Source organism: Lissotriton vulgaris, chromosome 7, assembly GCF_964263255.1.
Source record: "Lissotriton vulgaris chromosome 7, aLisVul1.2, whole genome shotgun sequence".
Taxonomy (NCBI): domain Eukaryota; kingdom Metazoa; phylum Chordata; class Amphibia; order Caudata; family Salamandridae; genus Lissotriton; species Lissotriton vulgaris.
In genome coordinates, this window is record NC_141695.1 from 613,669,663 (window position 1) to 613,693,929 (window position 24,267).

Genomic DNA, 24,267 nt, shown 5'->3' on the forward strand with positions numbered 1-24,267 from the left:
CTTGCTCCTGTCTGCAAGCGCCTCTTGCTCCTGTCTGCAAGCCTCTCTTGCTCCTGTAAGCACCTCTTGCTCCTGTCTGCAAGCGTCTCTTGCTACTTTAAGCGCCTCTTGCTCCTGTCTGCAACCTCTCTAGCTCCTCTTCGCGGCGCCTCTAGCTCCTCTCTGCGTCACTTCTAACTTCTCTCTGCGGCGCCTCTAGCTCCTCTCTGCGGTGCCTCTAGCTCCTCTCTGCAGTGCCTCTAGCTCCTCTCTGCGGTGCCTCTAGCTCCTCTCTGCAAGCGCCTCTTGCTCCTCTCTGTGGCGCCTCTGCGGCGCCTCTTGCTCCTGTCTGCAAGCGCCTCTTGCTCCTGTCTGCAAGCGCCTCTTGCTCCTGTCTGCAAGCGTCTCTTGCTCCTCCCTGCGGAGCCTCTTGCTCCTTTGTGAAGAGACTTCACTCCTTGGTGTGGCGCTCCTCCCTTATTTGTGCTGCACTCCAGAATCCTCTGTAGGGTGTCTCTGCCTCCTGATTGCTGTCTCTGCTGCTTCTTCCCACTTACACTAGGTTGTGCAGTTGCTCTTAAACAGCCATCTTTGTGTCTCGCTGCTGGAGGGGCAGGCGAAGGACCCTCGGGACCCCAACTACACCACCCCTCTGCACCTGGCAGCCAAAAATGGACACAAAGAGATAATAAGGTAAGATCACCCCCCTGGGGCACATACAGAGCCTTCCCAGACTACACCCAGATACCAGTGCTCACTGCATCTTCCTCTCCAACAGGCAACTCCTGAAGGCCGGCATCGAGATCAACAGGCAGACCAAGATGGGCACCGCCCTGCATGAGGCCGCACTCTATGGGAAAACTGAGGTTGTGCGCCTGCTGCTGGAAGTGAGTATGAGCCCCATCCACCCATTTATCTTAAAGTGCACTACTGCCGTGAGATAATTCCCTCGTAAGAGCGCCATTCTTGCCAGAACAACCACAAATGATAGGTGATTTCCATCTCTCCTTAACAGAAGTATAGATAATTCACACCTGCTGCTCAGTACTTGTCCTGGTGTATGCGGGGCACTTGCGTGAATAGGGGGCAGGTGGTCAGAGCTGCTGTAGGTGGGTAGGGGATCAGCAGCAGGTTGGCCAACTTTGCTTGTCTCATACACCAAAGGGTGTTCTTGTTAAAGTGTGACAGCCGTGATGGGATTGTCCCATGAAAGTACAGAAGTAATTCTCATAAGGAAAGGAAACTTTACTGTAAAATTGTCTTTCTGCGAGGACATCCTCGTCAGATTCATAAGCCTAGAATAATTACCCATGGCGAGGCCACAAGCCAAGTGGCTTTCTTAAATCAAACTAGGGGCACAATCCTCTTCTTTAACTTTCAGAGAAAATTGGATCTAAAGACTCCCACAACTCCTGGCAGAGGGGGGAACCATTTCAATGTATTTTGTGGCTGATATGTGCAGCTCCTGCCTCCAAATATAGGGAAGTGCTGTATGGAGTCTGTGACTCAGGACATGATACCCTTCCTGCATAGCTGCTGTATAGGACAGTAGCTGTTAATATTCCAGCAATGCAGCCTCCTTAGTCATGTACTTACAATACTCTGAATATCTGTGATAGATTCAAGGGAAGCAGTTGTTGAATTTAGCAAAATGTTCCTATTTTCCAGAGATTTCATTCCTACCAGAGAAATAGCCAAAATGTCATATTTTAAGTCATGTTTGCAAAACATATGAATAAACCTGTGTGCTGCTGCTCCGCCAAATGAAAAGTTCTCAAGAGTTGCATTGACTTGTTTACCTGTAGCAGAATAAGGTGTGGAGCACCAGGCAGAGTTGAAATGGCTTTCTGGTTCTTAGATGTATGCATGGAACAGTTTGGCAGGAAGTTTATACCATGGCTCCCCTCCGTTCTCAAGACTATTTGCTTCTAGACGCTGTCTTTTCTAGCTGAAAACCCTACTATTATCATGAAGAACCCTTTTAATAACCAGTGTATGGAAAGATTGTTTAGGCGGCAGGGGCAGAATAGGTAAACACGATTCCTATTGCTCCATGGGGAAAACGTGTTACTGTGTGTCCTTCTGAAATCGGTCTGAAATGCATTGCAGTGTTACATAAGACAACACAACACACAGACCATTTAATGTTTAGCCAACAGTTTCTTGTGATCCCATACAAAATCAGGACTTTGGCTGCCCTGGTCCACACCTCTCCACACTGCAATGCACAGGTAAATAGACAATGTTGCCTGAGACCCCCACTCCGCCCAGTGCCACTCAAAATTGTGGTAAACTACTATATTATTACACACCTATGCGTGATTAAAGAATAATTATATTTGTTCGTAGTGGGGAAGTTTGTGCTGGAAGGTGAGCAAACACCTTTATAACAGTAGCGTCGAACTTCTTTGTGCCTACTTCCCCTATACCACAGCTGTGAGGTAGGCATGTTTGTGCGCAGACTGAGAGTATAGAGAACTATCGGTGAGAATTCACCACGCCCTGTTGTAGAAAGAGCCGCCAAAAGAGACAAGGTGCCCTCTAACACCAAGGATGCTTTCATGTTCTCTTCGAGGGGGGCGGGCGTCCACCTTTCACCTTTCATCTGCTCTACTCAAATGAGGAGCAAGTCTGCCTCCAGGCACGCGCACTATTGAATTGCGACTGGTTGGCTCCGTGGTTGATACTAACGATAGATGAATACATGGTCCTAACCGTAACTCATGATTTCTGCTTGTATGTGCACTGCATGTTATAGCCATAGTACAGTCTACCTGAGACTCAACAGAGAAGACATCTGGGCACACCCGCACAAGGCCTGTTTAATGTGGGTTTGACGCCTTGTGTTCTGGGCCTGGTTAATGCCCTTGTTTATACATACTACACATTAAAAAAACAGCATGGCATAAACTATATATATTCATATCCGCAGTGTGGTACCCTGTTTACCATTGGCGTGTTTACCACTCAAGACTTAGCTTGTGAATCCAACTCCTTCTTACATTCAGTAGCATATTACATGCTGTAAATATGCATTCATGCTACATAAATATATATTTTCCCTCAGATGAATACACAAATATATGCACATTCCCAGTGACCGAATAGTTGTACCTGTGGCTTTTTTTGAGCTACGAAAAAGTCATTATTTAAGCTATTATTTCTGGTGACGTCAGACAGCCCCTCACAAAAACCATAATCACACCCTGTGTAGAGAGAGGAAAGCAGGACTCGCAGCCCAAGGAAGAGAGGGCTGAAATCAAGATGATAGGAGAACTGGGCCTACTTACCATGCACAGCTAGGGAGACTACATAGCAAAACATTACTTAGTTCCAACAGCAGCATCTGTTATTAACACTTGTACGAAGCATTAAAACTGCAGTAGCAACCCTGTATATAAAACAAGCATTAGATTAAGCTGAAGCATGTATATGACTGGGCATACCTCTGTGTGGTGAGCCAAAGTGCATTTTCGGACGTGTATAGTGATACACCATGAGGAAGTGCGTGGCTGACAAGTGTTGCATTTTTGTGGTTCAATGTGGGAAGTATTTTGGCTTCGTGCATGAGTGACCAGAGGTGCACTTGTGGAATGGTGTGGCTCACTGGTTAGAGGCGGCAGACCCGGAAGCAGAGAACGGCCCGGGACCTGGGTTCAATTCCCTACGCAGCAGGGTCATGGACCAGGGTCAGCGGACACGATAATTCTCGCCTCGGTGCCTACTCTAACCAGGGATCACACTCGGCAACTCTGGGCATTAGCTTGCCCCATCTCTACAACGGCCCCCCACATTCACCGGGGATGCCTAGTTTCACCTTGGAGATACCCAGTAGGGACCATCTCACAGGGATGGCCAGGACGGGTTCCACAGCGGTCTACAGCGCCACGACGCCTCAGGGCAGCAGTGCGCTTTACAAGACACATACATTTACTTCTGCTGTCTTGGGGTGCAGAACCTAGTAGTGTGATGGAGGAGGTGAGCGAGATAGGCGCACAAGTTTTAATGATGGTTAGAACTAAAACATAATGGCAGCTACAGCGGGCGCTGTGCGCTTGTATACCAAAGAGGGGGTTAATCAGAGAAGCCCAGCGTGATGAAGTTTGAGAGAGAGCCTGACTTAATTTAGTGTCTGCTTGTTTTAATGGAAAAGTGAAAGAAAAGCGGTTAACTTCTGTTACATGGTTCTCCCTACATTACTGTTTTCTATGCAGTTTATCTAACTTTTGGTTTACAAATGTTTTAAGAAAATCAGCATTTAAGTAGTAGATAAATATTTATGTAACAAATGCAGGGTATGCTGAGTCTGTCGAGGTACGAGTTCCCAAGGCACCTATTGATATTTTTTACAAAAGCACAATTTTATTTTTAAATAAGACATGACTTTCCTTCGGCTTCAGGTGGATTGAATAGTGTGTGACTAATTCGAAGTATGTTTGCAGCAATAATGTAATGCAATGTTAAGTGGTGGGCGGACGGTTGTGACTGTGGATGTGTCCTGCTCAGTGATCGTGACTCTAGACACAAGCTTTACCAGGCATCTCCTCTGGGACCTATTGGCTTCGCCTTTGGTTTTAGCCACGCTGCACATCCTTGATAATGTGCAGCATGGTTAATCAACAGAAAAAAGCTTCTGCAGCTGCTTTGTCATTTTGTAAGTGTGCGCACCAAGCATTCAGCACATAAAAGAAGAAAAAACACGTGTGTCATGTTTGTTTTTGTTTACTGATCTGACGTGATTAGGTGGAGGAAAGAAAGCAGTTGTGGAAAGCAAAAGAGAGGGTGAAATCATAGAGGGCTGGTAAGCAACACATAGGGCAGGCAGAAAGAAGCACCACTGGAGTGTGCAGGGATAAGGAGCCTGGAAGGCACAGGTGGCGACGCAAACTGACAGAGCAACATGGAGCGCTGGAAGTGATCGAACAAGAGACGGCAACGTGGAGATGAAGGGCAAATTATAGAGGCTTAAATGCAAAGCTGTATCAAAGTGACCGCTGAAGACAAAGTGGCGGAAGGTATTCGTTTTATAATTTTAGGAAACAAAAGGTGCTGGGAAAACACAGAGCATGGAGGAAACACATGCACTCTCATGGAGGGCTTTTAGAAAAAGAAGAAAAAGTTCCAGAAAATCCGACACTTGCAGAAGGATTTAAGGAGTCCACCTGAGAGATGGTAAACGGGCTAGGAGCAAGGACAGGCTAAAACAAATAAAAACCATCGGAGATAGAGCACAAAATAAGAGTGGCAAACAAAAAGCTAGTGGAAAGCAATGTGTAGAGGAGCATTTCTTGGTCCGCTATCGGCAAGTCCCTGCAACCACATAGCTGCACTGTCTGGTAAGTTTTGACGTAATCATGAAGCCTCAGCTTCGTCTCTCATCATACATGTATCACATCACCTTATAAGCCCCAATAAAGCAAAAGATATATGAATGGCCCAACGAGAAGAGGCCAGCAAAGTATGATACAAAAGAGTGACCCCTAATTCAGCCAAGAGTCCCTAGAAACATTCTGAGACTGGATAACCTCATGAAAGCGGCCACCAAACCAAGAATCCCCTCAAAACAGGGCTTGATAAAGTCACGATCCTCAGTCATTAAACTGGACACCAGAATTAAAACAGATTGTAGTGCGTGGAGAGTCATGAAACTGTAGATAAAATTGGAGCTGACGAATAGTGAAACCAAACACAGTTACGAGCTGTTCTTGCCGAATCATTAGTTGCAGAGCTCGAGGTTGGGGTCTGGCCTCGACTGCATAGAACCTTCCTGGTGTGATGTTAATTGTTTATTCGAAGATCATTCACACTGTAAGAAATCCCTGAATGTGGCCTTTATTAAGCACACGGTTGTGTATAGGAAGCAAATGCAACAACCAAAAAAGGAAAACATGCTTCAGTAGCTCGTGTTAGGATGCTGTTTGCAGTTTATATTACAGTAATATACTTGACGGTAAAAAGTGGCCCCATCCGCTCATTTGTTATTGAATTAAAGAAGTGCACAGACATTATACACCATCGCGCTGCTTATAATATTTGCCAGGCAAAAGTTACGTCTGTTAAAAGCATACTGTAGTTATAAGCAAACCTGCTAAAAGCACAAAAAGGCAAACATTACACTTATCTTAAGTGCGTACTTTCACCCTTTAATATATTTGGTCGTGCAAGGAAGGTACTGCGCGCAGTTACACGCGACACTGTTCTTGCACTACATCTTCATTTACAACTCTGCAGCAATAAAAATAGTGAAACAAATAAAAAGTCCCCTAGAGCGGAGGCTTTCACGCATTCTTGCTGCCCAGTGATATCCTAGATTTCAGTGCACAGGCTAAATACCCCCACTCAACATAATTGACCGTGTAATTGTCAGATTTCTGTCCTGTGGGCTGCTGATCGAAGATATGGCTGACACTGCGACCAAGACAGTTCCTAAAGAAGGCTGACCAACCCACACTGTATGTATGGTTTCTTTTGGGGAGACCCAACATTTCAGTGATGCTCCAACAACCCAAAAGCCAAATAAGGCTGATCCAAAGCCTCTTGATGTGTCTAATATTACTGCTAATACGACGTATTGTGCTCTATTCCAGACCGCAAATGGAATATATGTAGTGTAGGGTTTGCAACCTGGCATATTAGGAGTCTGTATGCTTTGCATTGCCCTGCCATCTAGTGGTTGAATGCGGAAATGTCCTATAGTTTTTGAAGAAAAAAAAGTTTACTCTCTCCATTGTCTATATATGGCCCGATTCAAACACTTTCATGACTTTGACCTCGACTCCAGAATGCCTTTCGATTCAGGATCCTTTTCTCAATAGTTTGGAACCTCGCCTGGAAGTCCGTAGGAGCAAATGCCACACAGCTCGAGAGCATGGTGTTATCCAGCAGGCGGCAGGCCACCATAGAGTGAACCTCCATGAAGAGGTAGAGGTTTGCCTCATTGAGACCCTTTAGGAACGGTAGCTGTCTGTCCAGTTCCGTTCCATGCTTAAAAGCATGTTGAAGTGTTCAGCTCAAAAACACAAAGACCCAGTCAAAACCCAAGTGGTCACATCCTGAGTGGAAAATCAGTACAAGTGCCACGTGATCCAATCTACATTCACGGGCATGTCTCACCTGACTCCCTTGTCGTGCACACCGCACAGAAGAGGGTCTTCACTCAAGCCACTGGTAATGCACCTCCACCCAGTAAGAAGTGCAAGATAATGGATGCTTTGGGCAAGCGAGTGGCAGTGGGAGCTGCCACCAAGGGTGTACCGCCAACTCTCTAAATGTGATGGACATCAAAGGGAGGAAATGGATGAACTTGTCAAGCGCCTTCAAAAGGTGCACAGAAAAAGAGGCAAGGAAAGTGTTCAAGAAAGATATACAATTTCAAAGGCGGACATCAGGTGCTGCTGATGTGATGTGGCCGCACAGAAAGCAAATACCGGTGTCTTCATTAACAGACTTGCATGGCTGAGGCTGTCTGACTTTAGTCTGCAAGTCCAGCTGCACCCTCTTGCTGTATCCTTTAACGCTGAACATCTCTTTGGCTCATAGGTGGACTCCACACTGGAGAAGATCAGTGGATTTCAATATGTCTACTTTCCAAAACGTCATCCCCCTACTCTACATTGGAGACTATATGGTGACTTTCAATCAGTGCAAACAAAAGAAGACGAAGGACAGAGTGCTGAAACTTTTCAGACACTCACTCATAGTAACTATTAGATGTGGGTTGAATCCATCATCGGTTTTTAGCTCAGTTCGCCACACCACTCCAGCCATATACAAATCGGTCTTGACCCTGTGCCTCATGGGAACAGTCCAGCCTGAAACGCATACCTAGGTCTTCCCTGGATTGGACAAGCATCCTGGGACCGGTTTCGGGGAAACACCCCTCATCAGCTAGGCTAGCTTGATCCAGTGGCAATGTGAGTAAGGGACCCACGTCGGGGCATACCCTGCCAACTTAGGGCGAACAAAGCAAACCCAATAAGACGATGGACAGAGCGCTGAAAGTTTTCAGACACTCACCTCCTTGTGTTTGCTTGGACCTTCAATCAGTACCTTGGGTTTGTGGTAAGTGGAGTTAATTGCCAGTTCAAATTCCTCCTGTCCTACCATTGGGGGTCACAACAGCCCAGCAAGGGGTAACCAAATGTCTGCTAGTGTCAGCAGGATATTTTAAATACAGCAGTATTATGTCTGTGTTCTGCTGCTGCATGGTACTGTCTCCAGTTTTACCAGCGCCGGGACGCCCAGTTGGGGCAGCTGTGCACTTTATAAAACACACAAAATAAAATAAATAAATGGTAAGTTCAGCAGCAGAACACAGTGCTTGCACTCAACAAGCCATTTCACTCCTCTACAAAGCAAGGGTTCACTGTCAGTGCCAAAAAATGACACCTCTACCCCCAACGTGCAACTATTTTTGTTCCGCATCAATAAAACGATTGACTTGCCAATGTTTTTCTCTCAATCTGTTGGTTGCAGGAAGGGTTTACATATTGTAGAGACACCACATGTGTAACGTGCTACACTGAAATCTCTAAATTGTTACGAAAGACAAAGCAACTCTGTGTAGCTCCTGGCAAGCCCCACATAGGAAAGCCCATTTCCAAGGCAGCCCTAGCAAGATGGCTAATTAAGTGCATTTAAGTGTGATATTCTAAAGCCAAACTCACACTGTGCCTAGAGCAAATTTCACTGGCAAAAATTAACCACGGAGACCTTCCTCAGCAATAGCCCGCTGGTAGACATTTGTAAAGCTGCTACATGGCCTACTATCTACGTGTTTACCACACACTGTGTGGAATTTCATACTCTGCAACAGGAAAACGTGGAGTAAACTGTCCTTAAAGCATTGTTCCACTTGTCTTACGATAACAGCATGTAAGCCACTGCTTTGTGGACAAGGGCACTGCTTTTCGGTCTTTGCAAATCATTTGATTGTTAGTAGCACTTGCTGCATATAGAAAACATTACTTCTTTCAATTGGTTTGCAGCTTGTAGTGCTTTCAATGCACATGCCCCCTTTCACCTCTCCTAAAGCAAGCTTGAGGTTTTGGAACACTAACTCTCAAATACATCTTCACAGTACATATAGACTGGCCTGGTTCACATCACTCAATCAATCAGGGGCTTGTAAAGCACGGCTATTCATCCGTGGGGGTCTAAAGGCTGGTCCCTCTTTGTGTGGGATCATTTGAAGAGCCAGGGCTTGAGGTCCTTCTTGAATTGGGTCCCCGACGCAAATTGCCTGAGGAGGAAGAGCAAGGTGTTCCAGGTCTTGTCTGCGAGGTAGGAGAAAGAACTTTCCCCGGTCCTGGTCTTGTAGATCCCGGGAACGGATGCTAAGGCGAGTTGGGCAGAACGGAGTTGTGTGGCGGATACGTGGAATGCGAGCTTGTGGGTCAGGTATGCTGGCCCTACACCTACTCTCTTATCCTTATGAGGGAAATACAATCTGATTTGGAGTCTATGCCCATTGTGGATATCTAGGGAGTATCATGAGTGACCTCGAAACCAAAAAACACTCTTTCAAACAAAAACAGCTTGCATTGTCTGCGATCAGCACTAGATGGCATGAGTGGGCAAAGTTTGGAATCTGGAGCACCACAAAATGCCAGTTTATTCCTAACGGGTAGGATTGCCTCTTGGCCCGTTTTATTACAGGCAGGACCAGTATTTTAATGTCCCAGTCGGTAAAAATGTAGTAAATATAAGAAAGCACTTTAATATAGCAGGATATATCGGCTATTAAAGGCTCGCTCCTGCGTTAAAGGGCCGAAGGCATGACGTCTAAAGCATGGGTTTCATGCCGAGAAGGGCTTCCAGCAGGCGCGGCTTTGAAGGATGAAACCTGAGTGGATGTTGACGAAGTGTGACGCAGCAGAAAGAGAGGAAGCGGGAAGCGCGTGGAAAGGCCTCAGGAAGAGACTTGCACAAAAGACGGACATGATGATGAAAGCCACCACACTGGGGGCACCCGGTGCCACCCACAGTGCTCAACGGCTTGGTTCCTCCTTGTGAGTCTCCAGGCAGGAGGCGGAGGAAAGGAGTTCTAGCAGGAATACCGGTGGGAACCATAAAATATCCATTCTTCCTATGCCATGTTTAAGGCAGCCCAGAGTGAAGTCCCTTCAGCTAGAACACCTTTGAATTCAAACGTACGAACTTCTGTATTTTGTACACAGCGGTTGGTTGCGACCCTGCCTTCATTTTGTAAAGTGGCCGATTCACTAATCGGCAGCATCACAAAAATCACTTGCAGGAGGTCGTAAAAAGCCTCCTACCTCATTAGTAATGACTGAGACTCTGCCCCGCCCCCCATTGAAGCCGCGTGCCCCATTCACAAAGTGGAACCTGCCTCCCAGTTTGCAAACCATTGACAAATGACATTCTGAGTTACAATGAGGAGGACAGACGCCCCTTTCTTCTTCCCAGCTCTTTGCGATCCCAAATGGGTTGCAAATGGCACTTTACAAATCAGATCGCGTTTTCCGGCTCAAAGTACCTGAAATAGACATAGACTGCCAGTCCTGAATTACTGTCACAAATCCGGCGATTTTGAGAATCGCATTGTTTGTGGATGCAAAATCCGTGGGTACCTCTAGCCCCAGAAGAGGCACTGAAGTTAGTGCAGCTGGAACAGGGACGGGCATAGGCAGAGCACTTTACACCACAAGGGCTGGAGCAGGGACGGGCATAGCTAGTGACTCCACTCAGATAGCCCTTGAAAAAGGTTTACGCTAGGTACACTCAGCGTCTTAGCATCATAACTTTTGAAACCACTATAAAAATGTAAAGTCGTTTAGCACATTTTGCAACAGACTATTTATGCTATGTGCAACTTTATACTGTGTGTCTAATGTATTTTTTTAAAAACTAATTACACAGGGGGCTTTGTCACAAGCTTAGATCTCTAGCACTATTAATATCATTACTATATCCCCAAGAGCGCTGACCAGATTTTAAATCCGTGACCGTCTTGTTACATTCACAGGCATCCGAAGTGATTGCATTAACCAACTGAGCTTTCTGACTAGAACAAAATTTAAGATGCATTTTTTTTCTGTCGAGGTGTGCATACATTATATTTTATATACAGTTACATGTAGGTGAAAGACCTACAAAGTGGAAATGATGTGCTTTATTTATCCCCGCCTCCCTACACCCGATGACCCCGCCCCGCTGTACTCCGGAACACAGTTCCCATACTTTAGTTCATAAACTTCACCCTGACATTGACGGAGTGAAATCTGACCTGACGGCGTGCAAGGCTCCTTATGCACGCTCCACTCGTAGCTGGGGGTCTGTCAGTTCAGCTCGCTCCCGGATATTTCGCTCCATTTTGTCTGAAGGCTGCTCTGAGTGCATGTCCGTCAGGGCTCTTCTAATTGTTTTATGGATTGCCAAGATGGAGGCTGCCTGCGGGGTCGTTTCAGTTTATTGAATTTAGTCAGTTTTCAAAGTGCTGTTCAATAATATCGAAGGAGGGACAACATGATGCATCGAGAGAGGGGTAAAGGTCAGGAGGTTGCCCTAAAAGGAGCCGAAAGGGATGCAGGATGGACATAGCTGCCAAGGTTTCAGATTGCTATGTGTGACATTTTTATGTCAGTGTAATTATGAGTGACATTCCAACAACTATGAGTGACATTTTTTCCAGAACAAAATCAAGCAATGGGAACATATAAATATTAGGAAATGACACCCATTAGAGCAACAATAAACTCTAAGAAGATGTTAAAATTGCCAGAAATGGAAGGGCACACACACAGGTAGGGTTCACAATTCGGCCGCAAAGCCGAATTTTTGAAAAACAATTTTTCAAAATTGAGCAATTTAATAAAAATCAATTTGCTGATTACAGTACGACGCCACCAGCTATCATTAACCAGTGGCTAAGAGAGTAAGTAGAATGGCTATTCTGAGCACATAACATTACAGTACAGTGAGGCATGATTGGGAGGGGCTTAGAAAACGCCTCAGGAGAAGAGGCTGACTGAGGTACACATAGCCTACCTATGAGGTTGTATTATTTAAAAAAGACATTTTAGGAGACACGGACTAGCAGTAATAAATCCAAAGCTCAGCTTCCGACACAGTTTGAGGGGCTCTTTGTGAACTTGCCTTGCCACCTTGCACTAACCCCTGGCTAGACTCGTTGACCTGCTCTTCATCTCCCACGGAAGCACCAAAATTAAATATGCCTGCGATGATCATCCCTGAGCCAGAACCCCTCTTCGAACCTGGCTGGGAATAACCCCCTGCAATTAGGCCCTACGCCGCTCCCCACTCCTGGCTGTGCACCACTGAATGCTGCTGGTGCCTGTCCTGGGGAGCCGCGGCGCACGACTGCTGCTGTGCCTGTCCCAAGTTATTCGGCCTCATGGAAGCCATAATGAATGGACCGGCGCTTGCTACAGCAGTAATAAAATAAATACGTTGCACTCCTAAAATTACATTATTTTGATGTAAGTGACCGTTATGGTGAGTTCACTTACAGTTGACAGTTCGTCTTTGCACTCTTCTCTTCCCAGGCTAAGGCAGCGCCGTGACTCTGCACCGGGTGACGACAGACCCACAGCCTCTTACCCTCTTAACTGCATCATGTTGTCTCGTGTTGGCCGGCCTGAGCTCTCAGCTGCTGGCGGGCGACGCAACCCTTTAGCTCCTGAGCCTGCCTCATCGCGGGCTTCCCGGCTGGGCAGGGCAGCTCAGTAGGTGCTTACAGCAGTGTGCTGCGGGCCGAGCTGCACCATGATGTCCCCCTATCGCCCACGAACAAGTTAGTAACACTAGGCAGATAGGACAGTCCGTAGCATAGGGAGGCCTCTCAACATTTAATAACTCCCGGCTACACTTTCTGGCAGGAAGTAGGATGTGACGTCCTCCTGTGACGCGCTACACTAAACGCTGGGCCGGGCTATGGCGCCACTCAGGCTGTCTAGTGACTCAGAGCCCTGCTGCGCGCCTACCAGAAATAAAACAAAGATACATTGTAGCTGCACTGGCTGCCACTCTAGGAGCCTGGAGCCTGAGCCAGTGTTGCGAGGAGGGATCCCAAGCCTACAGGAGAGCAGCCCCTGCAAGCACTGATGCGCGCCACCACCTGCAACTCACTGTTTACAGCGCGCTTTCTGTCACAGCTCCCATGTGCATTATGCATGACAATGCGTTTCAGTGCGGTGATGTGGATCACCACATGAAATGCGTTAGTGTCACGTCTGATGCGTGATACTTGGCAGGACTGGATGGAGCAGAGCGTGCACACCCGGACAGAAAGCAAAGAGGAGGGTTGAAGAGGAGATTCGAGCATAAAAACAGCGAGGTAGGAAGTTGGTTACAGACATGACTGTAAATATTATCAGGAGAGGCGAGGTGTGTGGGGGCAGCTGGACTAGGGAAGCCCTTTTAAACAACACAAAGAAAATTGCAGACAGGCCCGGCTTTAGCGCACGTGGCTCCTGGTGCGACAATCTGTTTTTGCAGCCCTACCACACCCGACCTCTCCCTCCCCAACCTCCTTCTCCACGGAACCCCTCACAACCATCCTACAACAGTGCCCCTCATCTCTCCATAGCCCTCCATTGGTCTGGAGAAGCTCAATCTCCGCTTTTGAAACCTACCACAGTGGTTGGCTTCATTTGTACCTAAATAAATCTATTTTTAGCAACATTACCATAATGAATATAATGAAGGGAGAGGATGTGGTCTCACGGCTAGACTGCCAACCTTGGAGTTGGGAAACCAAGGTTTGAGCTTCGGGCCGATCGACTCCACATCCTGTTGTAATCCAGAAGCCACCCAAGACAGCCAAGGGATAAACTAGTCAGTGACGTAGCCTAGCCTCCCCTATGACATCCAAGACACCACACATGAGCCATGTGGAGCAGCACCTGGTTGAACCGGCAAGGGAGACCCAAGACAAGCCAGGCACGGAGGAACAAACGCAGGTAAGCGAGTTAGAGAAGATGTTGAGAATGGCAAGGGCAGCAGTGGCCAAGCACGGGAAGGGCTGGCTGATGAAGCGGATAGAAGGCGAGCACAGGGAAAACCCAGGTGACCAACACAGCGGCTTGGGACCCGGCAAAACAGAACCAAACGAGGAACTCAATGAGGGGCTCGACATGAGGGAAAAGCCAAAGAAGAGGAAGAGGACCACCAGCAAAAGCGCAAAAAAGTGGAGAAGAGTGCCCAGGAGTTGAAGAACCCAGCACCTACGGCTAACGAGGCGATGGGACTAGCAGTCAAGTGCAGCAGCAGCAACACCCACTATCGGCAAATCAGTGTGATTGTTTAAGAGTGCTTGAGATTGATCGCACCAGTGTTGTTCTTGTGCCAGAGCCAGGGACTCCCAGGGGTATCACAGTCGAGCAATGGAAACAGCACCCCAGGAGCAGAGCAGCAATTGGGGGCTCTGCCCAGTGGTAGACAGGAGAAGAGTGGCTCTGGGGTGCTTAGGCTCAGGAGCAGGTGATAGGGGAAAGGAAGAAGCAGCAGGCACCCCCACTAACAGACTGTGCACAAAGGGAGCAGGGGGAGCCAGCAGCAGAGAGGCCAACAAGTGCAGATGGTTGGTCCCCAGTGGAAGGATGGGGGAGTTCTGTGGGTAGTGTATGAGGTCTCAAGGTGAAGAACCCAGCGCTATGTGGGCAGACATCAGTGACCTATGTCAGGCTGGTGCCTGGCCCGCTATCCATGGTAACGAGGGCCACAGGGCTCGCCAGCCTGATCTCACTAGTCGTCAAGGAGAGATTATGGCACAGAGTTTATCAATATTTTTTCCTTCCTGGAAATACAAATGGAGGGGATGGACCTAGTGGCAGGGGATGACAAGGAAGACCACAGGAAAGAGAGAAGGGTAGGAAAAGAGAGAAACTTTGATAATTGGACTGACACCTTTAGAATGATGGCATGCATCATAGTTGAGAACTTTCCACATTACACCCACAATTTGTGGTTGTAAAAAGCCAAAATCTACAAAGTACACGTACAGTTCACAGGCGACGCCTGTCTGGAATACAACAAGGGTGTCAGGCTAAAGATGCAAACATTGCCAAATATGACCCTGAATGAGGAGGATGTTGCAGGATACATGCACAAAATGATGCTAGCAAGAGGCGAAGGGATGGTCTGGCAGGGGTAACAGCCCTTTTGGCAATCAGCACTTGAAGGGAAGCAAGAGAAAAGCAGAAGCTTCTGCTGGGCAAGGCCATACATGTGGGTTGGAAGCAACCAGAATTTGCCTCGGGGAGATATAGTTTTAGCCGCAGTTCCTTCATTTATGTGTAATTATAGGTACCACAAATATGTCCGCCATGTTCGTATCATAAAATGCAGGGTTATTAGGACCTTACAATATTTGTACCAATAAATAATTCCTAAAAGTGAAATGTAATGAAATACAACGAAATCATACCAATTCATGATACTTAATTTATAGCCATCTTTGTCAAAGGGGTTAGCGTAATTTGATATGTTGTTGCATCTGTTTCATTAAGGGTGAGGTCATGAGCTTTACTTTTGGTGTATGAGTTATGGTTTGTATGGCTGTTTCTGAGCTATGGAGTGTGCGCCTAATACTTTTTTTATTTGAGCGGTTTTCTGTTTTAGTTCATTACCATAACTGCACTTAAACTGTGCTTTTTTTAAGTAAACCTCTACATCTTTTTTTTCCAACATACCTTGAGGTGTTATAATCAAAGTAAACCTAATTCACTTTAATCTTTATTAATTCAGTGCAATATATATATATATATGTCTTCCATTCATATAGTTTTAAATAACACATGCATATTATTTATTTATTTATATATGCATATATATATTATGCATATGTATAATACACAACTATATGAATGGAAGAGTCGCTTCTAACCCACACTTCTCACCGATCCGTTTGCCAGATTGCGGCAGTCATAACTGGAACTGGGGTCGGGGCTTGCACCCCAAGCGTTTTCTGGCCTGCAGCTCTGTGATGGATAAAAGAGTGGCTTGGTTTTCGGGAGCCATTCTAACCAGCATTCATTTTTGTTGTTGTTGTTGACAGAACGGCATTGACGTGAACATTCGTAACACCTACAGCCAGACGGCACTGGATATTGTAAACCAGTTCACAGCTTCCCATGCCAGCAAAGACATCAAGCAGCTTCTGAGGGGTGAGTATGTGCCAGCGAGGTGGGAAGGATGCAGAGAACAGTCAGTACTGTGCATGCCAGTCCCGTTGGGGAGGTCTGAAGAAGGGGGGGGGGAGCAAGCCCTCTTTTGAATGGCCCTACCCTCTGCTAGAGGTGTTGTAGCACAGAGGGCCTTGCTCTGGGAAAGATCACACTGCTTAGGTCATGTGACGATGACCGGGCACTACTGGAGGAAGTGCATCTCCACTCCCACAAACACTCTCTACATTCTAGATGACCCGCACACACTGGCAGAGCAGCAGGGCCCATGAGCACTGGGAAGGATGCATTAATATACGACATGCACAGTGCCCTGCTCTGAGGAGGCTTACACCGTCAGACACCCTTTGCTCTGATGAGACACTGCTTCTTATAGGAAGATCATAGGCTTGGATATTCTAGCACCGACCATGCAAAGTTGGTACAGCAACTATGGATGTTTAAAGTAGCCAACAGGGCTCAATACTTTTAGAGGCTCTGCCCATATGCTGATGTGATGCCTACAACTTCTTTTTGCTTCCAGAGGCCTCTGGTATCCTGCAAGTTCGAGCACTGAAGGATTTCTGGAATATTCATGACCCAACAGCTCTCAATATCCGAGCGGGAGATATCATTATGGTGAGAAAAAGCACACTAACCTACCACCTCTAGCAGTCTGATGCCAGCTGTAGTGCTCTGTGCCATGCCAGCTTTAGAGCTCCCTCACTGCTGCACAGCTATACAGCACAGCACGCTCACACTTGTCCCCCTTCACACCGCCAGGGCGTCTACATCATTACACAGCCATAGCTCCTACGCGAGCCCATCTCCTGTAGTCCCACACAAGCAAACTAACAAATCTGTACACAACTTCATGCCAATGTTCATATGCCGTCACTCTACTACACTACCCCACTTCGAGTGCGCCTAGGCTATCGCATCTTCAATGCGCTGCACCATTCTACCTCTACCTCCAGTGTCCTCCTTTACCCCTCACCATTATGGCTTCTCCAGCCCCACCCCAACATTCATACACTATTGTAGAACCATCGCATATCCAGCATCCCACTGCTCCGATACATTGCACAGATTGAGCAGTCAATACATGCAACACTGTTCACAGAATGTACGCTTGCAATACACCAACAACATATACATCTACGCCTCAATCATTACACAGTTCCTTCACCATACAACAACAGACCTCTCACTTGAACACTTTTTTTTTTCATTTTGCAGTCAGTGCTCCGATATCATCCCACAGCTTGTGCGCCTGCACGGCTGCAAAGCGAAGGTATCTGCGGCAGCACCCAGCTAGCACTCCTGCACCATCTGCTTGCAATGCTCATGCACCATCCTTGACCAAAACTACTATATGTTCCGCAGTCAGAACTGCTGAGCATTTGTGTACATTTTCACTGCAACCGTGTTACTGCACCGAGGCACAGTCTGGCTTACACACCTTTGCATTACAAGCATTTAATGCAGCCAGCATTTTTAGACCATCTCTCGCAGTCAGTGCTACAGTATATTTACTGTACAACAGCTGTGCCTTCACCAGCCACACGGTAAAGTGAGCCTTATTGATATCTCAGTGACACCCCTTATTCTTCTCGCAGGTCCTGGAGCAGCCCACTGATGACCGCTGGAAGGGACATATCCACGACACCCAGAAGGGCACTGACCGTGTGGGCTACTTCCCGCCATCCATCGTCGAAGTCATCAGTAAACGCCTGGGTCAGTAAAGGGGAAGCTGGTGGTGGTTGGGATTTGTTCAGGAACCTAACGAGTGAGTGGAAACAGAAAAGGGTGGAGCAAGCAATTAAGCAAAAGTAGGTGAAGTAAAGGAGAGTGATGAACACAGGGTGGATTGTGGGTACTCTAGGGTAGGAGTCAAATGTGAGGATAGGGAAAACCTGAAGTTGGGAAGTCCGCGGTAGGCAGCACACGGAATGAGATTAGCTGTTCTGTTCAATGTGCTGTCTCAAAATAATGCCTCCCTCCATGAAGCTTGATCTCAAGTTACACTCCAGTCACCTCGGGGGAGACTTTTACAAAGGATCGGTCATTACTATGGTACATATCTTGAAGAAGACGTGTCTACACAGTCCTGTGAGTTCTACCAAATAACAAGCACTCTGTAACAAATAATGTTCTGCACTGCAAACATGATTTCTGTACCCTCTAAGATAATGCATTTGATGAGGGGCCATTACTGCCCCTTCAGATCATGATGACATTCTAGAAGGGGCTATATCCAGGCATCTACAAATTTCCTCCATTGAATTTTGGAACTTGACAGCTAACACTTTGGAGAGATGAATTAAAGAGGGAGGTGGCTTTCTGCATAGTAGATTATGTGGAACATAACCTCGCACAGCAGCTTTGCTCTGAATTTGTTACGATTTTATGTAATTCTACGGCATGTTCCTCTCTCATCAAAGTAGGGAATCAAGTGGAATAGATCGAAATCTATACTTCTTAACAAACCCTTTCCAGTTAGATTACTCCTTGCCTTTTTGTGGGAGGCTTCAAAGTGTGACAGCAAAATCCCCAAGTGCATCTGCATGTTTAATTTTTTTTTATATAATTAACTTTATTTATTCATTTTGAATAAATGGGCGAACGCTCCTTTGCGCTCCAAGCAGCTCAACAATGGAATAAACTTCCCCCTGCTCTGAGACTGGAGAGCAGTGAAACGCGGTTTAGGGCCTTGCTTAAAACACATCTATACATTGCATAGATCCTGGTCTTTGTCTGCTGTTTCCTATGACAGCTTCAGCGCGGGGACACGCCGTGATGGCGTTACTGAGCGCTCTATAAGCTCAATATTATTATTATTATTATTATTATAACAATTAACACGGGTGTGCATTCCAAAGTGAGCCTTCATGAATAGCTTAGAATTAGCCACATAGTTACATTCCCTGTTATTGGACATACATAAACAATCATAGATCTGCATGTTGAAGACCTTGAGGGAATGCAAAGGGCTTTTGTTGTTTTGTTGAATCAATTCAGTGGCGGCTCTTCCGCTAAGGCGAAGGAGCATCGCCACACTGTAAAAAGGAAAACGAAAATTATAACAACTTAAGTTATTGTCATTTTCGTTTTCCTTCCTGCTTAGGTGCAGTGAAGGGCGGGTGGGGCTGGGCAGTGCAGGGGAAGGAGTGTTAAGCACACTCCCTAAGTGCGCATAACTGCTTGGTCGGTCTTCTTGGGCTGGCCAATCCGTCCTGCCCACTTTGCACCTTGCCCCTTGCCTCACCATGCTGCATTACACAGCCTGGTGACAAACATGCAAAGCCTCCAAGCCCCTGTCTGAACGCCGATCTACAGCACTCAGACCTATCACAACTCTGCCTTAGCAGCGTTCTGATTGGACAGAGGTTTATGGGAGGCTGGCAGCTTCCTGTTGGGAGCAGAAAAGAAGAAGCAGAGGCTGCAGCACCCTACAGCATTCAGGAAGTCCCTTTAATTTCTTTTTTTTTAAATTCCCAATTCACTCCCCGCCTGACCACCCACGTTTAGTAGTGGCCCTGACTAGAACCAATTAAGCTCTCACCATTTATTCATAAGTGTATGATCACCCTGCCCCTTCTATTCCGCAGGACCCCGTCTCTCCCCTTACTTTGCCGTGGGTACAGCTGTGAGAGGACCCCAAGCCCTGCCATCGGTCAGCATTAAACACATCCCATTAGGCATGCTAAGAAGTGATTTCTTTTGCAAAGGGCTGCAGAAGGGACCTCCCTCGGTCAGACAACCAGTCGACCATTCATTCATTCACCTCTGAGAAATTCATTAGAAAGGCTGATTCTGAAGCCAAAGATCTTGTATGTGCGTCTGGGAGAAGTCCGCTACCTTGGATTGTTTTTACACCTGAGTGTTAGTACAAACGCTTAATGAGAGGCTCCTAGGGAGAGGAAGGCATATTTTGCACATCACACTTTTATACATCGAAGCGTAGTTCAGTCAATTATTTTATGCGTCCAGTTCCGCGGCTCAAACCACATTCTTGCTGCTAGTGGGCAGTCCACGTGCAGATTTAAAGGCTGCACAAATAGATTCAGCTATCTTTGATTTCTACGCCACCTGATTCTAATTTTCTCGTTGTGCCTCCATTTCACGGTATTTAATACAACACACCAATAGGTATATCATTTTCATAGCGTGCATGCTCTAATCATAGGTCAATATTTTTAAGTTGGTACTTGAAATAAATCATGAGTGCTGAAAAACAGAATCAACTGCTCCACATTTAAGGCTCTTTCTAGACCCCGAGGCAACAACGTAGACTCATCTAGCTTTCTTTTTAGTGCTAATTGGGGTTTAATTATTCATCCTCTTGTAATCATTCGTCTAGAAATCAATTAGTAGAGCAAAAAATGTTACATCGGAGTAATACAACTTTGATGCAGCAATGGCTGAGGAGATGGTGCAGGTTACTCTGTCCACAAAAAACGAATTAAACCTTGTAAAGGGCCTCAGGCAATGTTTGCTGGAGCCGAAGCAGTTATTGATCTTGAACGTTAATGAGATTTCAGCTCAGATTCTTTTTGGTATAACTTTGAACCAGACAGCATGACCCATTTGTTTAGGTTCATTTAGGATTAACCAATCGTCTGCCAGCTACTTTTTAATTGGATCAAACCCTCCATCGATTGGCCTTTATCTCCTTGTCCATCGCTCTCTGTAGTTCGAAATGAACTTGACTATTCTTGGCAAAAATATACAAAGCTGTGAACTGGTTCGTCAAGGCTTGTGTTTGCAGCCGGGCCATATATAAATCCAGCAGTCTATCACAGGTCCCTGGCGCCTGTGCCAAGGCACACAAACCATTCACAGTAATTGTGAGGTCTTTTTCAGTCTGTCAGTCAGGAATGATGTAAACCGCTCTTAAATCGTGCCGTAAACTCCTTTCCATGTGCAGTCCATGTTACAGTGCTGTATCTTGGTATGTCATATGCTGCGGATGAATGAGCCCAGCAGCAGCATGATGAGTTATTGACTGGTATCCAACAGTCCCTCTTCTATCCCTGATAGTCGGGCTGTTGACTCCCAAGCAGCTGCTGTTCCGCGGTATGTTGCTAGTTGTGGAGTATTAGATGTCGGACTGTTGCAGTTTGGGTTTGAAGTGTTTTTTTATTTTTTTTTGGTACATCAGGCGAGGTTTTTCCAGTTCTCTTAGCACCACTATTTGTTTAACCGAGTGGGTAATTTTACTCTGGCCCCGCTGCTCTGCTCATTCTGTATAGTGTATGAAGGAGGCAAGTCAAATGGACCAAAGGTAAAGTTGATGGGTGTATTGATTTTCAGAGCCCCCTCGTTGCTTATGCTTTAAGTGGAACCAGAGGAACATGATTTGTCTGCTATTTGTTGCTCTTTGAGCCAGTTCTCCTTTATTTAGACTCATTTAGAGTAATGGGATGTCACGTCTACTAGCCAAGATGCTGGGACGAGTTGAAACCCAGACGCATGTGTGGCTCGACCTTCATCAGTGCTGTGCCCCTGACACCCTCACTTTCTCCTCCCCAGAGTTCCTTTTCTCTCCTCCCATATTAAACCTGTTGCTGTACAAAGGCGGAAGGGGGTCTTGTTGCTATTAAAGGAGGGAGCTTAGTGCTGTTGATGTTACGAGAGAGATGGGTCCTCCATCCAGCTGCACTGATTCAGATTGATGGAGCGATTGTGATAGGTCCTTTGATGTGGGTGGCAATGCCCGGGGCCTTATCGCCACTTGTTGGCAAAGTTCACTAGCCCAATCCCTCAAAAGAAAAGGCAGGCACCGTTACAGATCATCAGACAAAGCTATGTAAGACAACTTAGAAACGACTCTCTCTCTCGAAGCATCACATTTAAAATAAACTCTTACACGAGGCAGGTTATGAAAGCTTCTTCTCCTCATTAGCTGTGTGCTAGATTATCAATCCGTTCTGGAACTACAACATTCTACAACAATGACCAGACCTTTCACAGTGGCTGTTAAATGCTTCAGCTTGTTTATATATATATTTCTTTATTTCGAGCGCATTAGTAGAGACTGCACATTCAAATATCGATTATCTATGTCAGTTATATTTTCTATCTATTCTGTATTCACTCCTGACTTGGAATAGTACAATATTTTGTCAAATCCAATTTGTCAGCTGTTCAAGTCCCTTCCCATTTATTCAGAATAAGAACAAAGTAAAAAGCATCTCTGTCCCTCATCAAACGAGATTAGTGATTTTTCTAACCATTCCCACTCTGTTCCTGAAGATTTGGCTTTTATACTGGTACCTCGACAAGCTCCAGTCGACTTGAAACTAAATTGTCTTGGAAATTAATTTCACCCTTAACCCCTAATTCGATATGGCCGCCTGATCCTGCTGCTTAAACTTATGAATGTTGCAAGGATCTGCTTGCATACCCCCAAAGTTGCTTTGTTCACGCCAGTCTAAGGCCCTAATTGCGATGCATCCGACTGGCATCGTGTCGGAATGGAAGCCGGCCTACTAGTAGTCGGTTGGTCAATCTGAACTTGGATGCACCAGACCATGAGGAGGTCGTAAACATCAATTTTACTAATGCGGCTTTTGCAGCGGTTGGAAAAGGGCCGCTGCATAACCTGCATTAGGAAAATGGATGTTTACAAACATCCAAATCATCCATGTATCATGAGTCGGGCACCATGTGGTGCCTGGCACGTGTGGTATCTGAGTTTGGGGGACACCACAGATTCCCCCCAGGCCTCTTAGTGGAGGCTGCGGAGGGACGGGGCCCTAGTAGGGGCCCCCAAAGTTCGTTTCCAACATCCTTTCAATGGCCGTCTGACCGCCATTGAAAGGCTGCCTGAAACATGTATCTTAATCCTAAAGCGGTGCCCGAGCAGGCACCGCCTCATTGTACGGGATTACTTTCCGCTTGCTGCCCGAAAGGCAGCGGTCAGTCCCTCCGACCGCCGAATCATAATGCAGCGGTCGGACTGCATGTAAAGATGTCAGTCGGATCAGTTGTGATGCAACCAACATCGTAATCGGCCCCTCAATGTTGCAAGTGGATTTTATTGTGAACTATCTGTTCAAGCTAACAAGCGTCAGCACATTTGGAACACCCCTGTAAGTCGTCTATGGGACATTTCCTTGACCTATTAGACCAATTCAGGAGAGACACCTACAACATGCCTTTTCTAAATACTGATTCAGTGTGGGGATCATAAACCCATTTTAGTAGTCTCTAAAATGGGATCCTTATATATGGAAAAAGCATTTTTGCTTTTACAGATTCTGAATTGGACTGTTTACGACTGTAAAAATTATTAGCCCATACTTAATTGATCTTAAATATTTCGTTCCAAGTTCTTAACCCTCGCAAACGTTGTTTCCCACTTGTAATTTATAGGACAGTTCATTTGTTCTTGTCCTAGGATTTCTGCAGGCAAGCGTTTGATAGTGGATTCAGGCATGTGTCAAAATGTGTACTGATGGTTATTAATGTAGGGTAAACATGGTGGCACTAGAGACATTGAGTGTGTTTTTGAAGTCTGTTTGGGGGGTGGGCACACTTAAAGAGTGGCAGAGTGGGAGCCCAACTATGAATCGTCCGGCTCCTGCCAGCTAAAGCAATGTTGTAGATGTGCAAGAACAGCTCTGTTTCAGACCGCAGGGTCTCTGCTGTCTTTACCACCTAAAAGCTGTGACCTGGTGGTCCATGCAGCTAAGGGCTTCTGAGTTAGGGAGGGGGCTTCCAACACATTTTCCCCTGCCAGAACGCCCAGGCAAGGCAGGGGTGAAATCAAGAAAAACAGAGTAAGTGAACATAGCCTTAACCGCTCACTTTATGCCCATATTCAGGCTCCACCCTGTCGCGCAGTGCCACAGCACCTGCTCAGCAGCGACCCAGTCTGACAAAGGCTCCATCTTACGGCTCGGGACCTGTGCCCCCTGCTCCTGCACCGGCAGACCACCCTCATCAGCTCATCCCTGTAACTGGAGTTCCTGCGTACTGCCAGCTCACTCTTCCCCGGACCAATGGAATGTCCGACAAAACGGGTAAAGTTGCTAGTAGCTTCAGTTGTGAACTTGCTAGTGGAGCTGGGGACCATCTGAGTGTGTTGAAGTGGTCTCCACTTTCTTTTGAGTGACTTCTTAATGAGTCTTTGGGG

General features: G+C 46.4%; 1 protein-coding gene across 2 annotated transcripts in view; it reads left to right on the plus strand.

Moving 5' to 3' along the window:
- Positions 1-24,267, plus strand: part of CASKIN2 (CASK interacting protein 2) — a 263,177-nt gene that overhangs the window by 168,819 nt on the left and 70,091 nt on the right. For both annotated transcript variants that reach the window (XM_086930758.1, XM_086930759.1), the window contains 6 exons: positions 542-672; positions 758-866; positions 16,019-16,127; positions 16,669-16,763; positions 17,744-17,861; positions 23,957-24,154. In XM_086930758.1, the coding sequence (XP_086786884.1) occupies positions 542-672; positions 758-866; positions 16,019-16,127; positions 16,669-16,763; positions 17,744-17,861; positions 23,957-24,154 (760 nt within the window). The remainder of the gene's footprint in view (positions 1-541; positions 673-757; positions 867-16,018; positions 16,128-16,668; positions 16,764-17,743; positions 17,862-23,956; positions 24,155-24,267) is intronic.